Genomic DNA, 14,725 nt, shown 5'->3' on the forward strand with positions numbered 1-14,725 from the left:
GGGGAAAAAAGTGAAAAAGAGTGCTAAATCAGCGGAAGTGTGAAATAGAAGAGAAAGGTACTATTAGAAGTACTGAGAGACACTGCTGAAGTATTCAGGAATGTCTAGAAATTATAAAGCAGAATGGGCCAATCAGAAAGAAAAGAACTGAGACACCTGTATCTTAAGGTAAGAAAAGGAAGGTACTGCCAATCTGACTAGATGAACTTTACTAGTGGACACCTGAAAAACTCAGTGGAGGCTGGAAGCAAAGGAGGCCTCAGCAGACTGGTAGGCAACAGAAATGGCACATGACCTGCTCTGTATCAGTTCCTCAGCTGGCTGAGGTGTGGGTTCAGGGGCAATAGTGGGAAAGAATAGTTCTGGGTGGAACAGGGGTGAGAAAGAAGGAGAGTGTAGGGTCAGAAAAATATCAGGGCAATATATCAGCTATCTTTAGGTTGCCAGAACACCAAATGGTAGAGGCACGGGCACAACCATGATTGTGCCAAATGTATCCAGGCACCTGGGTCCACTGCTTCTGACCTGGGTCCACTGCTTCTGAGAGAGGAGCACAAACCATTCAACAGCTGTAAGAGCAGACCAGAGCTAAAAAGTCCCGAGGTTGGGCTGGGGTTGTAGCTCAGTGTAGAGCGCTTGCCTCACAAGTATGCACTGGGTTCAATCCTCAGCACCACATAAAGATAAATAAATAAAAATAAATATATTGTATCCATCTACAACTGGAAAAAAAAAAAAAAGTCCTGAGGTTGGGGATAGGGATGTAGCTCAGTGGTAGAGTGCCTGCCTAGCATGCATGAGGCACTGAATCCTCAGCACCACATAAAAACAAATAAATAAAATAAAAGTCCTGTGTCCATCTTAAAAAAAAAAAAAATGTCCTGAGGGTAGCTGGCTGCTCCCTTAGGAACTCATCCCACACCTTCACAACAGTTCAATAAACACCACTGCTAACCAATACTGATAAATTTACATGGTCAATTACAAATGCAAATCAATCTTAAGGATTCAAAATTTTAAGAAAATGCTCTAACCACATGCAACTGCAGGATAAATACTCAAAAAAATAATAATAAAATAACCCTGAAAGAGGGCTTAATGGAAGAAACAAAAGAGAATAAAAAATACTAATTTTAGTATATTTAAAGAGGCTTAAATAATTGAATCCACAAAAGAAATCAAGCTCTAAAAATACCCTCACAAAATTTAGAGCACTTATAAAAAGAAAAAGGATATGTGAAATAAAATTAGACATGTGAAAACAATCCTCAATAGATTATAAGGAGGATACACAAGGCTAACAAGTTGAGTGTAAGAAAATATTATGACCCATATTTCAACAAATTTGAAAACAGATGAAACTAACAAATTCTTTAAAAATCACAGGTATTAAAACTGACTCAAGAAGAAACAGAAATTCTGAATAGACTTATAACAAGTAAAGAGATTAAATAATTTAACATCTTAGCACAAAGAAAGGCCCAAGATTGGATGATTTCACTAGTGAATTCTATCAAAATTTAAAGAATTCTTGGCAATTAATTAACTCTTCCAGTAAAAAGAGTTGTTTTTTTAAAAATGTCCATGATGTGTTTTTATGTAAAAAGAAAATTATAAAGCAGTAAATATAATATCCCTAGTATAGTACATAAAAATATAAAAAGTATATTTTATATTAAAATATATAAATGAATATGTCTGGAAGTATCTATATTAAATTCTGAAAAAGTATTTATAAAGACCTGAGTGGGGGCTGGGGTTGTGGCTCATTCATAGAGTGCTCACCTAGTATGTGTGAGGTACTGGGTTTGATCCTCAGCCACACATAAAAAAATAAATAATACAAATAAAGGTATTGTGACCATCTACAACTAAAAAAAAAAAAAAATTAAAAAAAAACTGAGGAGAGGGGGACTCCAGGTTTTATTTTGTATACAGGTATAATATTTTTATAAAGCACATATTATTTTATAAGAAAAGTTAGTAAGATAACTTACATGAATTTCCTCAATATTTTTGTTAACTGACATTAAAACTATTTTTAAATGAAACTATCTTTTCTCCTAAAATGGTGTGTTAACTTATATTTTTCACTTAAAAGAAATTCATATGAATGGTGTAGCTTTCAAGTTTGTATTCTTTATAAACAGGTAATGAATAACTTGAATTTGGATATGCAGGCATCTTACCTGGACAGTGAATGAAAGACCAGTTGTATCTGCTGTCCTCTAGACACATGCTGGAATTCAGAAGGGGCTGTGGATAGGCAGTTCCAGCAGAGGCCTGTGGAGGCATCTTCACTGGTCCTTTGTAGGATCCCTCCATGCATTTCCCTTTCCCAGTGTTGCTGGGATCAGTACACCAGCCACAGCCTGGCTGCTCCAAGCAATGACTGCAGGTGCAATAGCCTGAACAATTTTCAGCTATTTAAAAACATACACACACACACACACACACAAAAAAAAAAAAAAAAAAAAAAAAAAAAACCTCAATCCACAGATATATCTGAATTCATTACATTTAAATAAACTTTTCTTTAACAGACTAACTTTAGTGAGTCCAAATCATAACTCTATAGTGACCATTTAAAGGAGACAACAAATTTAAAGAGCTCAATAATTTGCCCAACACATAACAGGTATCACTCCTTCCACTCTCAATCCCAAGATGCTGGAGGCAAAGGGAACTTCAGAAGGTCTTTACTGGAGAGCAATTACTTAATGAATTAGGTGAGCAAAAGGTAGAAACATTACATGGATTGAATAATATGACCTTGGAGTTGGAAAGCTAATTTCTGTATTCTGTGTGCCAGCTTAGATTTACTTGACTACATGTATCACTGTGCAATTCTGTATGCAGGTTCTCATCATGCAGGACTAGATGACTTGAGTAGAAGGTCAAATCCAACTAGTCTGAAAAACGTTCCATGCCATGCCAAGTATTGTTACCATGCCAAGAATTGTCACTACATGCCAGGCACTCAAGAGTGCCAGAACTCCCTTTTGCACTCACGGGGACAGCTGCTCATGGTATACCACTCCATACACTGGCCGAAAGGGAAGGAGGCCACGTAGGCGTTGGAGTCCACACACTGCTTCATGTTGCTGCACCACATGCACTCAGAGCTGCTGCTGGTGCACTCCCCACACGCAGTCCGCAAGGCACACGGCGTCCGGCATTGCTTGGCACTGTGGTTTGCTGGGAATTAAACCCAAGAGGGACATTTAAGACCTCCCATTATGTCAGCTAAGGTCAGAGCCATTTCAAATATTGGTTTGTAGCCCAACAGTGTGCCATGAACTCAATTCAGGCACTACATGACACAGTGAAAACAGATCATATTGGAGCCATCATGTACTACTTAGTCAAGGTATTAACACACTCGGGGAGGAAATGGACCTTCTATTCAGAGAGCATTGAGGACAAAGGTGAAAGAACAAGAGAATCTTTCAACAAAAGCAGAGTCTTACATAAGGGGACCCTGAAGGAATTTTACAATCCACCTGAACATGTAAAACCCTATGTTTATGAATTTGAGTGTAAGTAGGATCACAGCAGTCATTAAATTCATCAAAGCATTCTGCATTCAAAAAGGCTGAAAAGCTCACCTACAATTTAGAAACCTTGTTTTAAGATAACTTCTACAATGCTATGGATTATCTTCTATACTTCTGCATTCCTCAAATACAGTACCTTCCAAAAACTGAACAGGATTTTAACTAAATCACCAACAACTCTACCTATTACTGTTAAGCCCCCATCTGTGTGCTACAGAGGCTGCCCCTGTATCTGCCACCATGGAGCCTAAACTTAGCCCCCAGAAACATGCAAACTGAGAAACTGCTCAAAACATTTGATGGTTCAGTACTCAGCCACAGCTCTTACATGGTTCTAACTGGCTTCTGTCTCCTGTCACAGACCTCTCCTCATTTTCCTCCTCACTGACACTAGCTTCCTGAATACTGTCTTATGGTGACTTGCTTGCTTTTCTCATCTTTGGTTTTTATTTTCCTTTTTTTCCTTCCACAGCATTTTTCTGCCACCAAGATATTTGCCCTTCAGAGCAATTCTAAACATTCTTTGTGCTCAACAAACCAATCAATCACAATGCTAGTCAGAATATTAGGTTCTTTGTGTAACATTTTATTTTTGGCTTTGCTTATGGCTCAACGTAGAGCCACAGACTATTTCCTTCTGCTTTTAAAATTCTAGGTATTGCTTGAAATATGCCTGAAATTAGCTCTCCATCTGTTTTCAAGATCATTTTATGCATGTCAATACTTAACCTGCCTCCTTTCTGAAACTTCCTGGAGCCTATCACCAGTGTCCTTACCAGGCCGTTCACAGATGCTGCCATTGAGAGGGTTGATGCAGGTTGCAGCCTTTAATCCCCGAACAGTGGGTTCTGATAAGATTCCGCAGAACCCAGCATCGCTAGGCTCAGATGGCATCCACTGTAGTAAACTATTTGTAAATGGAGACATATCTTCCCAACACCAGTAGGAGACATTGATCTTCCGAAGGCCAACCCATGGGGTTAAGGTGAGCTTGGACTGTGGGCAAAAGAGACATAATTATGAAAACAATCAATGTCTTGACCAAACAAGCTACTTGATAAAACCCACTAAGTTAGGTATATTCACAGGTACAGGAAAGCCTTCCTATACTCTAAAGTAGGCCATTAGGATAGATCACCACTTCAATATGGCCATTTTACAAAGGACAAATTTATAGCTTAGAGAAAAGAAATATCAAAATTTTCACAGAGATCCATAACAAAGTAATAACTGAGTACCAAAATTTTTATACTCTGCATCAAATCCTACGAAGAGATGGTTATCCTAAACTGGCTTAAGTGCCATTCACACATGAAGTCATTTCACCAACATTCATAAAATATTGATAATGTATCCATCCTTAGAAAAGGAGCTAAGCCTGTATGATGCTTTTATTTTATTTTTTAAATTTTGGGGGTCTGGGGTTGTGGGTCAATAACAGAACACTTGCCTAGCATGTGTGAGGCACTGGGTTCAATCCTCAGCACCACATATAAATAAATAAAGAATAAAGGTACATCAACAACTAAAAAATATTTTTAAAAAAATTTTAATTTGTTCTAATTAGTTTACATGACAGCAGAATGCATTTTGACACATTGTACACAAATGGAGCACAACTTCTCATTCCTCTGGGTGTACATGGTGCAGTCACATCAGTAGTATAATTATACACATATGTAATAATGTCTGTCTCATTCTACAGTCCTTCCCATCACCACCACCCCACCCACTCCCACTCCCCTCTGAACAATCCAAAGTTTGTGTGATGCTTTTATAATTGTATACATTGTGAGATGGTTGACACTATCAAGTAATTGACATCCATTACCTCTCATATTTACCTTTGTATGACTGTATGTACATGTATGTGATGAGAACATGTAAAAACTATGTCCTTAAGAAATATTTAGTATACATACACCATTATTAACTACTATCACCATAGCATACATTAGATCTCTAGAACATCTTATTTAACTAAACTTTGAACAATTTGATCAGCATGTTCCCATTTCTCACCGCACCTCCCAAGGCCCTGAAAACCACCAGTGTACTCTCTGCTTCCCTGAGTTAGACATTTATAAATTCTACACATAAGCAAAGTCATGTATTTGTCTTTTTGTGACCAGCTTATTTCATTCAGTATAAGGTCCTCCAGGTCTATCCATGTGGTTGCAAATGACAGTATTTCCTTCTTTTTTAAGGCTGAATCATAATACTCTGTGGAGGAGGGGTGTGGGTGTGGGTATTTACTGTATTTTTTATTCTATTTCTCCACTTAGCAATGGATTTTATAAAGAATAAGAGCAATGAACAACCTTGGATGGTTTTCATCTCCCACTCCCTAAAATTTCCTTGCCATTTCACTTTTAAAAAAAATGTTTTTAATCAATTTATAATGTCTAACCCAGAAATGAAAGGTAGTGTTAATTTTGACAGTTGAAAAAAACATGTACAATGTATTTTCATTTTTGAGAAGGAAAAATATGCATGCCTATTAAAAGACCTGAAATAAATAAATTCTAAGAGTTTTTAGTGGTATTAACAAATGCTATTTGTTTTCTTACATTCTTTCATTAGAATTTTCTAATTTTCCTTTAAAAACAAACAAAATTATAACTAATATATTTTACAAGTCTTTTAATAATGTCTTTTTGCTTTCCTGATAAAATGCAGAGCCATTAGCATTGTAGACAAGGTATCTCTGATTTGGCTGTGGGCCCTTCTTGAAGCCCAGCTATAGCATCTTCCTCCCATCCAACCTGCCCCAGCCAAACAAACTAACCCGCAGCTCGCTCAGTGAGCCATTCCCTCAACCTCTACACCTTGTATGAGAGGGTACCAACATACAGGGAGCCCGTCCTTCTTCCCTTTCCACTTCACTCCTTCCCACCTTCAGGATTATCTCCTCCCAGCTCTACCAGACAGCCTCTACCCTATCTTGCTTTTTCATACATGGGCTCTACAGACTGGGCCACATCTGGAGATAAACCTATGGGGAACACATTACACTTTAGTTGTCTCATCTGTTTGTCTTATCTCAAGAGTGTGGGGTTCTGTTTAATTAAAGCTATCGTAGCAGACTAGACCACCCAGAACCTGGTAGGGCTGTAACACCTGAAGAAGAGAAGAAAGGGAACTGAGGTACATCTGTGCCCAGCTGGGATGATAGGAACTTTCTACACCAATTGTCTCACACAGAGGTGGACTTAATAGTCACCAGTAGAGAACCAGCACTATGGGCAAAGTTGTGAGCCTCCCGTTTCTTGAGGGAGTGAATGACCATAGATAGGTAAGGCTGGCTGACAGCCAAGGACAGAATGCTAGGAGAGGCCAACATCTGGGGAAGAGAAGAACAGAACCAACACAGACAATCTCTGATGGAGATTATAAAAATAGAAAAAGCTATCATAACATACCAATATGTTACAAATATCATAACATACCAAATGTGGTCCCTGAGGTAGGCATATTAAGCATGCGCTGCCAATATCTGAGAGTCCACACCATAACAAAGTTTCACTGGGAAAAAAGTCCTGAGAGAGAGTAAAACACAGGGCACCTCTTCCCTCCCTATCTCAGAATGCCCTTTTATGTGATACACAGAGCCAGGACCCAGGCCACATTCCATACTTTATTCACATTAGATAAAGCCAGTTTCACCCAGTGAAGTGGTACCCTGAGTTCCTCACTGCTTAACAAGAGAATATCACCCCCACACTTCTCCCTACCACAGTCTACCTAGCTGAGAGAGCTTTGTTCTCTGAATATCTGCTTAAGTGAAGGTATAATCACAGAGCCTGCACTTTGGACTAAAAATGGCAAAATGTGATTGTGGAACAACAACTAAAAGTCATCCAATCATCCAATAGCTTGGATGGACAGGAATAGAACGTGAGCCTTGCTGATCTCAGAAACCCTTCAAAAGAAGATGCCCTCTCTTGTTGGGCTGCCAGGTCTAGAGAGACCCAAACAGATGTATATTTCTTGGTGGTAGTGACAACATGTTCTGAATAATACCTTAAATCTAAAGGAAATAATGTCTAAATATGATGCCTAATTAGCTGTGACCCCTCGCTCCCTACCACAGGGATCATCCAGTGATGTCACCAGAGTATGTGCACAAACACACACATTACTATACATCTCATATATTATTTTTCATGTTATAATAAATATGACTAAGAAAATGTATGAAGTATTAAAAAGGTTTCAAAGTTAAAGGCATTTAAGGACAAGACTTCAGTTGGGGTTATAGCTCACTTGGTAGAGCGTTTGCCTAGCATGTGTGAGGCACAGGTTTGATCCTCAGCACCATATAAAAATACATAAATACTGGGGCTGGGGATGTGGCTCAAGTGGTAGCGCGCTCGCCTGGCATGCGTGCGGCCTGGGTTCGATCCTCAGCACCACATACAAACAAAGATGTTGTGTCCACCGAGAACTAAAAATAAATAAATAAATATTAAAAATTTTTTTAAAAAATACATAAATAAATAAAATAAAAGTATTATGTCTGTCTACAACTAAAAAAAATATTAAAAGAAAAAAAAAAGGAAGAGACTGACAGTGAGGCGCCATATCTACTACGCCACGCATCCTGGCATTCCTCCTCTTCCCAGCACATCTGTCACCCACAGCCTTCCATGCACCAGCTGTGGTCATGCCCTCAGCAGAAAGGTGGGTAAGAGACACTTAGGTTCTGAGGATTCACTCACCATGCTTTGTGATGGCTGCATTATTTGCAGCTGCTTAAGGACAAATTCCACTTTCTTCTGGGTTGTAAGGGAAGCCAAGAAGGCATTGTGGTTCCTACAGTACAGTTTAGCATTGTCATAATTCTCCTTGGCAGTAGTAATTTTCAAACACGAGTTTCCAACCAAATGCCAGCCAACGCCACAGATATTTTCTTTAACAAAGGGGGAGAGAAAAAACAGCTTTAGAAATTACACAAAACTACTGTATTCCTAGTTCAAGTTCCTGAACACCTAAATGATCCTTGAGATTGAATTCTAGATGCTTCATTAAGAATATGGCAAGGGCAAGAGACACATTATTCACTTCCAGACACAGAATGCAAGAGATAAGTTTGTCAGTCCTATCTACTGGGTCTCATGAAGTATATTCTGAAGTCAACTCTCCAGTCACTTGGAGGAAAATCCATTTAGTGTAAATGCTAGATTGATGGCAGAGCTTTTAGAAGAATAATTAGAAATAAGACTAACTCCTATGTGGAGAGCAGACAGATGAATATGCACATTAGAAAGGTGGAGTACAGAACTGCAAACATGGAAATGAGTTGGGAATGAATAAATCTAAAGTCTTCAAATGCTGCACTTTTCCTTATTTTCAGGTACAAGTTATACCCAAGCACACAAATTATACCAAAAAATGAGGAGGGTAAGATCTTAGGAAAAGTCCAAAGTCCACACAAGGCAAGTTTTGTAATCAGTTCCTTGTGATCAGGCTGAACCCACATTAAGATTCTGCATGGAAGCTGGGGACACTCCCGGTTCAACAGTGAATGAAACACCAACACCATCAGAACCAAAGTACCCTGGAGACACCATGAACAATATTCATTAGCAGAAACAGCCACTGAGATCATTGGGAGGTACCACAGGAAAGAGATCATTTGAGAGCACACAGACTGGCTCCTTGAAGCATGGAATGGACAAGTTAAAATGAAGACTCTAGGACCCCACCCCAGGCTTGTACAAGAACATGCCTTTTGGCAAGATCCCAGGGATTTTGCTATTCATGAATGTCTGAGACTCAGAACAATGAACAAGAAGCCCATTCTGAAAGATGAACTGCATTACTCCAAAGAACATTCAAAAGGGCCCTGGTTCAGCTCAAGTGGCCTGCTCATGCCTCAGATGTTGCATAGTGCCACAGAACTCCCCCTTCCTGGACATCCGGTTGGAGCAAATATATCAGGGGTTCAGTATGGCTGGCCACCCCAAAGTCATCACCTTAAACCTCAGGATTCCATAAACAGGTACTCAGGACTGGCGGTCACCTCAGAGTTGCTGCTAACACAGAAATCTGCCTCTCCCTCTGCTCAGAGAAGCCCCTCAAGAGGTGCCAACAACCAAATCCCCATGTTCAGTAACACTCTTCCATACAGTGCCCAGAAAATCGGCAGCTGAGACTACAGACTTCTAGTCTCAGTTATCACAGCCAGGTGGGTGTCAAGGGAAGGAGCAGGTCACTGACATGAACCCAGAATCATTTCATTCTCCAGAGGAACAGATAATGTTTGACTTATTTCAAAGAATAGAAGAGTACATACTTACAAATTGGATTTTAGTTAAATAAACAACAAATAAATGTGACAGATACATAGAATAAGGTCCTCCCCCCAATTAAGTTCAACCCAGGTTGCAAAAGATTAAGGGTTCTGGATCCATACTCCAGGTGCCTAGCAAGGCTTACCAGGCAGAGCAATACACTCCTGATTCCGAGGCTCCCACTGGCAGTTCTGGTCCAGGGCACAACTCCTACAGCTGGTCTTCTTGTTACAGTAGTACATGGGGTTATCCTTGGGACAATTCTCATACCTTGAAATGGAGATCTAGAACACAGTGGACAAAAGCTTTTGTTTTATATTCATAGAGATAATTCATGCTGAAGACCAACAGGACACTAAACACAATAATATCTAACCAAGAAAGCAAATAAATAGAGATAAATAAGATGCTAATGAAGTTGCAGTGCATCAGAAACACTGTAGTAAAATGTTCTGTTCATAGACATGCCTTTACCTGGCAAGAAAGCAGTCTACTCTTTTAAACAGCATGCCTCAACCTTCTCAGCAGTAAAATGGAAATATGGAACAGTCTATTTTGTAAACTGACAAAAATAATCTATTTTATAAACTGACAAAAAAAGGTCTTTTACATAAACTTTAAAAGCTTGGTCATCTTAATCTTATTTAATAAGTCTTTATTATAATCCAAATATTCAAAATCATATGTGATTTTGAAGCCCTAGAAAGAGACACTCTGAAGAAATACTTTTTCAGTAAAAAAAAAAAAAAGGGAAATGAAGAACACTGAATTTATGCTGATCCAAGATATAACAAAAGACAAGGAGATTGTGGCAAAGTCTATCATTTGCTCGGTCTACTAGAGAACACTACACACCTGCTTCAAATCCCAACTTTCTCCAACAATCTCACATGGGTGGAGTGAGCTTGCTGTTACAAGCCTCAGACCAAAGATCTAGTACTTAGCCACAACCATGCCCAGGGAAAATTGTCCTCAGGCACTAGTACTACCTCACCACAAACAAGGCCTGTGGCAACTGCTAATGTTGAACCAAATGTATACAGCAACCCTTCCAAAAAGAAAACCTGAACTATAATAAAATCCAAGTCTACATCCCATTTAAAAAAAATTTGGACCACTATTTATGGCCATACACTCAACCTACACCTAAACCCAATTACCATATTTTTATCCCCTGAAATCCTTAACAATTGGACCCTGACCTGGCCTTCTGTGCAGCTGTGGTTCATAGGGACACAATGGTCATTGCACCAGTGGCAGTCATTGGTGTTAGCCGTGCAGCTGTAACAATCCGTGTGCTGGTCACATCTGTCATGGTCAAGGGCTAAGAAGAGAAGAAACACTCGTCAACTGTGACAGCTTCTATTAAGCACAATCTGAGATGGGTTAAAAAAAGAAAATCCTAACAATGGCTGGGAAGTAAATTGAACAGTAAAACTGAAAGTAAAATATATTGGGATGTTCAGGTTAAAAAAGCCCTAGAAAGAGACACTCTGAGAAGAAACAGTATTTTCATTTAAAGAAAAAAAAAAAGGAAATGAAGAGCAAAGATAAGTTAATTTAACAAGTCTAACATATAATAGAACTGAGTCTTTGAATATTTTTTCCCCCAAGAAAAAACCAACTAGCAATAGAATAAACACCAGAAACTGCCCAGGAGCCAAAGAAAGTTACAAAGGAGACCAATCCATCCCTCCCAGTTACAAACACCAAAGCTCATTTTGAGCACAGGCAGCAGGCAGTGCCTGGACTCCAAGGCAAGTGTGAACTGAGTCATGCTGCATTGATTTCCACAATGCAAGCTGCAGAACCCTGGGGTGACTGCAGACCTGGTGCACTTCCTGTTGACCCCAGAAAAGAGAAGCTGCACCACCATGCTGCCTCATCTGCTGAACCACCTATTAGACACCGCACATGGTGAAACCCAGAAAGTGTAAATGGAGGGGCATTGGGGTGGTGGCTCAGTGGTAGAGAACTTGCCTAGCATGTGTGAGGCACTGGGTTTGATCCTCAGCACCACATAAAAATTATAAATAAGTAAATAAATAAAGGTGTTGTGTCCATCTACAACTAAAAAAATACTTAAAAAAAAAAAAGAGTAAATGGGAGGGTCCATGGCCCACCCTCTTAAAGGCCCCAGCAGTATACCCCTTAGGTTGCTCTTCCTTCTCTTGTCATCATCAAAGGATTATGACCACCTCTGCACAGAGTGGAGTGAAACAGGGAGTTGATACTGCACATGAGATGACAGGAAATGGGCTCATACTGAATCATCTAAGATAATTCAACATTATTTTCCATGTACACTTGCACATTTAATTTGAACTTTTAAAAATTTGATTAAAAATAACTGTTTCACTGATTTTTTTTATTAATTCTTTAGACTGTTTTTTTTTTATTGGTTGTTCAAAACATTACAAAGCTCATTTTATCCTTTTCAGGAGTCAATGACTAATCCCACAGTGTTCTGGTAATTCTGTTCTCCATCAATGAACTTGGTTGCCTGGGTGTTCTTACTAAGCAAGATTAATTTGGAGCATCCCAGAGAATAAAAGCTGCCTCTCTCTCCACCATAATGGCCACAGTAACTGCATCCTGCTAGCCATGGAATTCAGTCAACTACTTAACTTATGTGAACAAATACTTTGCAGAGGCATTCTTCTTACTTAGAAAGGACTTTCTCACACATTTCTTCACACCATATTGTTCTGTGCTTTTTTTTTTTTTTTTTTTGGTACTGAGGACTGAACACTCAGGGGAGCTTAACCACTGAACCACATACCCAGCCTTTTTTTAAAATTTATTTTATTTAGAGACAGAGTTACTAAGTGCCTTCTAAGTTGCTGAGGCTGACTTTGAACTCAGGATCCTCTTGCCTCAGCCTCCCAAGCCACTGGGATTACAGGTGCACTCTGCACTCAGCTGTTCTGTGCTATGTCAGAGCAAAAGGACAAGAAGCTAAATAGGAAGGGTAAAGAAAATAGCTTAGAAAATATGAGGGGAACTTCTAGAAGTGGGGATCACTGTTCATCCTCAGCAACTCTCTGTCTTGTTCTCACTGCTGTATCCAACTAGAAGAGCTAGAAGACAGTTGTGAGGATGGCAACTCCTCTATGTACAATAGGCTTTTCTAGGTTGGCCTTCCTAATCTCATCCTTAATGTCAGACCTCTGCAATCCAATATGGTAACCAGGATGTTAAAAATTCAGTTCCTAAAGGCACACGAACTACCTTTCCAGTGTCTGATATTCCCATGTGGCTAAGTAGCTACCAGACTAGAACAGGGCATGTATGCAATATTTCCAGTATCAAAACAAGTTCCATTGGATAGCACTGCCTTGGACCAACTGCAGCCAGGTGGACAAAGCGTATGGCATGCCAAGAAGATTTTGTCCCTATCATTCACAGACAGCTTCAAGGAGCCACACAACCTGTTCTCATCTGTTGTAAAGATATTTACAAACTAATTCTCAAACTCCGAGAAGGGCTTTGCACAAGTTATTACTAAACTAGTATGGATAATAAGGTGATTATAAGAAGTATACATATACTGTTTCTTAATAACTGATCAAATGAGATTTCTAATTAAATTCTAAGAAGAGAATAACATACTTCTTTTGGAAAAACATTCTGATTTTAACTTTTCTGCTTGTTCTTCAGTTGCCAACTCCCAGGAGATGCACTGAGACGACCCTGTGTCCCACACACAGCGGACACCAGGTCCTGCTGCCACACAAGCAGCTTCACTCTGATGTGCTTCACACTGTTCCGAGGTGAATACCAGGATGTCACTGAGGAGGAGACTGTTGAAACCACCAAACACATACATGGTGCTAGAGAAAAAAGGAAGATAATGAATTTGCTGAAAAATTATTTATAAATACATGATATACTTTGTAGACAACATTCAGACAAATCTTATATAACAAAATCCTCTAAGAAATTACTTCAAGGTCTCTAAAATTATAATTCCCTTCCCTCCCAAATTCCACCCTTTAATCCTGACCTTTGATCATCAAGAATAGTTCCAAAAATCACCCATGAAATTTGTACATGCAAAAGTGACATCTTGGGCTGGGGTTGTGGCTCAGTGGTAGAGCACTTGCCTCTCAGGCATGAGGCCCTGGGTTCGATCCTCAGCACCACATAAATAAATAAAAATAAAGATATTGTATCCATCTACAACTAAAAATTTTTTTAAATATTTAAATTAGTATTAAATTAGTGGGTAATTAAATTAATCTTAAATTAGTGGGTCTTTTCAGTAAATGGTATCAAGATAACTAAATATATGAAAAAAAAGGTTAAACTAAATCCCTTTCTCACTCTATGTACTAGAATAAATTCCAAATGGATCAGAGAATCATCCAAAAGAAGAAATCATATAAGTTCTAGAAGAAAGAATAGGCAATCTTTTCCATAACCTAAAAGTAGGAAAAACCTCCATATGACTTAAAAATGCAGAAGGCAGAAAAACAATTTTATATAGAGAGGACTTAAACCATGCATATGTCTTTAAGCATATGAAAAGATGATCAACTTTAGTCAAAAGAGAAAAACAAATTAATGCTCATAAGCTGGGCGTGATGTCACACACCTGTGATCTCAGCAGATCCAGAGGAGGCTGAGGCATAATGGTCATAAGTTCAAGGCCAGCCTGAGTAACTTATCGAGGCCCTAAGAAACTTAGTGAGAGCCTATCTCAAAATCAAAAGAAAAGGGCCGGGGGTGGGGAGGTTAGTGATGTCACTTAGTGGTCAAGCATCTCTTGGTTCAATCCCTGCTACAAAAAAAAATAAAATAAACCCCACACTTACGTAACAAAACTTGAGCAAAACATGGAAAGATGAAGCTATGGGGCAACAGGCACAC

General features: G+C 39.1%; 1 protein-coding gene across 2 annotated transcripts in view; it reads right to left on the reverse strand.

The window, feature by feature from the left end:
• LOC124085877 (attractin) overlaps window positions 1-14,725 on the reverse strand; it is a 165,586-nt gene that overhangs the window by 63,156 nt on the left and 87,705 nt on the right. For both annotated transcript variants that reach the window (XM_058575316.1, XM_046433895.2), the window contains exons 12-18: window positions 13,466-13,686; window positions 11,056-11,177; window positions 9,999-10,137; window positions 8,279-8,469; window positions 4,334-4,553; window positions 3,013-3,198; window positions 2,190-2,423 (exon numbers count right to left, since the gene is read on the reverse strand). In XM_058575316.1, coding sequence (XP_058431299.1) covers window positions 2,190-2,423; window positions 3,013-3,198; window positions 4,334-4,553; window positions 8,279-8,469; window positions 9,999-10,137; window positions 11,056-11,177; window positions 13,466-13,686 — 1,313 coding nt within the window. The remainder of the gene's footprint in view (window positions 1-2,189; window positions 2,424-3,012; window positions 3,199-4,333; window positions 4,554-8,278; window positions 8,470-9,998; window positions 10,138-11,055; window positions 11,178-13,465; window positions 13,687-14,725) is intronic.

This window comes from Marmota monax, unplaced genomic scaffold (genome assembly GCF_021218885.2).
Source record: "Marmota monax isolate L192 unplaced genomic scaffold, Marmota_monax_Labrador192_F-V1.1 WCK01_AAM20220418_F8-fsc00014, whole genome shotgun sequence".
In the NCBI taxonomy this organism is placed as follows: Eukaryota; Metazoa; Chordata; class Mammalia; order Rodentia; family Sciuridae; genus Marmota; species Marmota monax.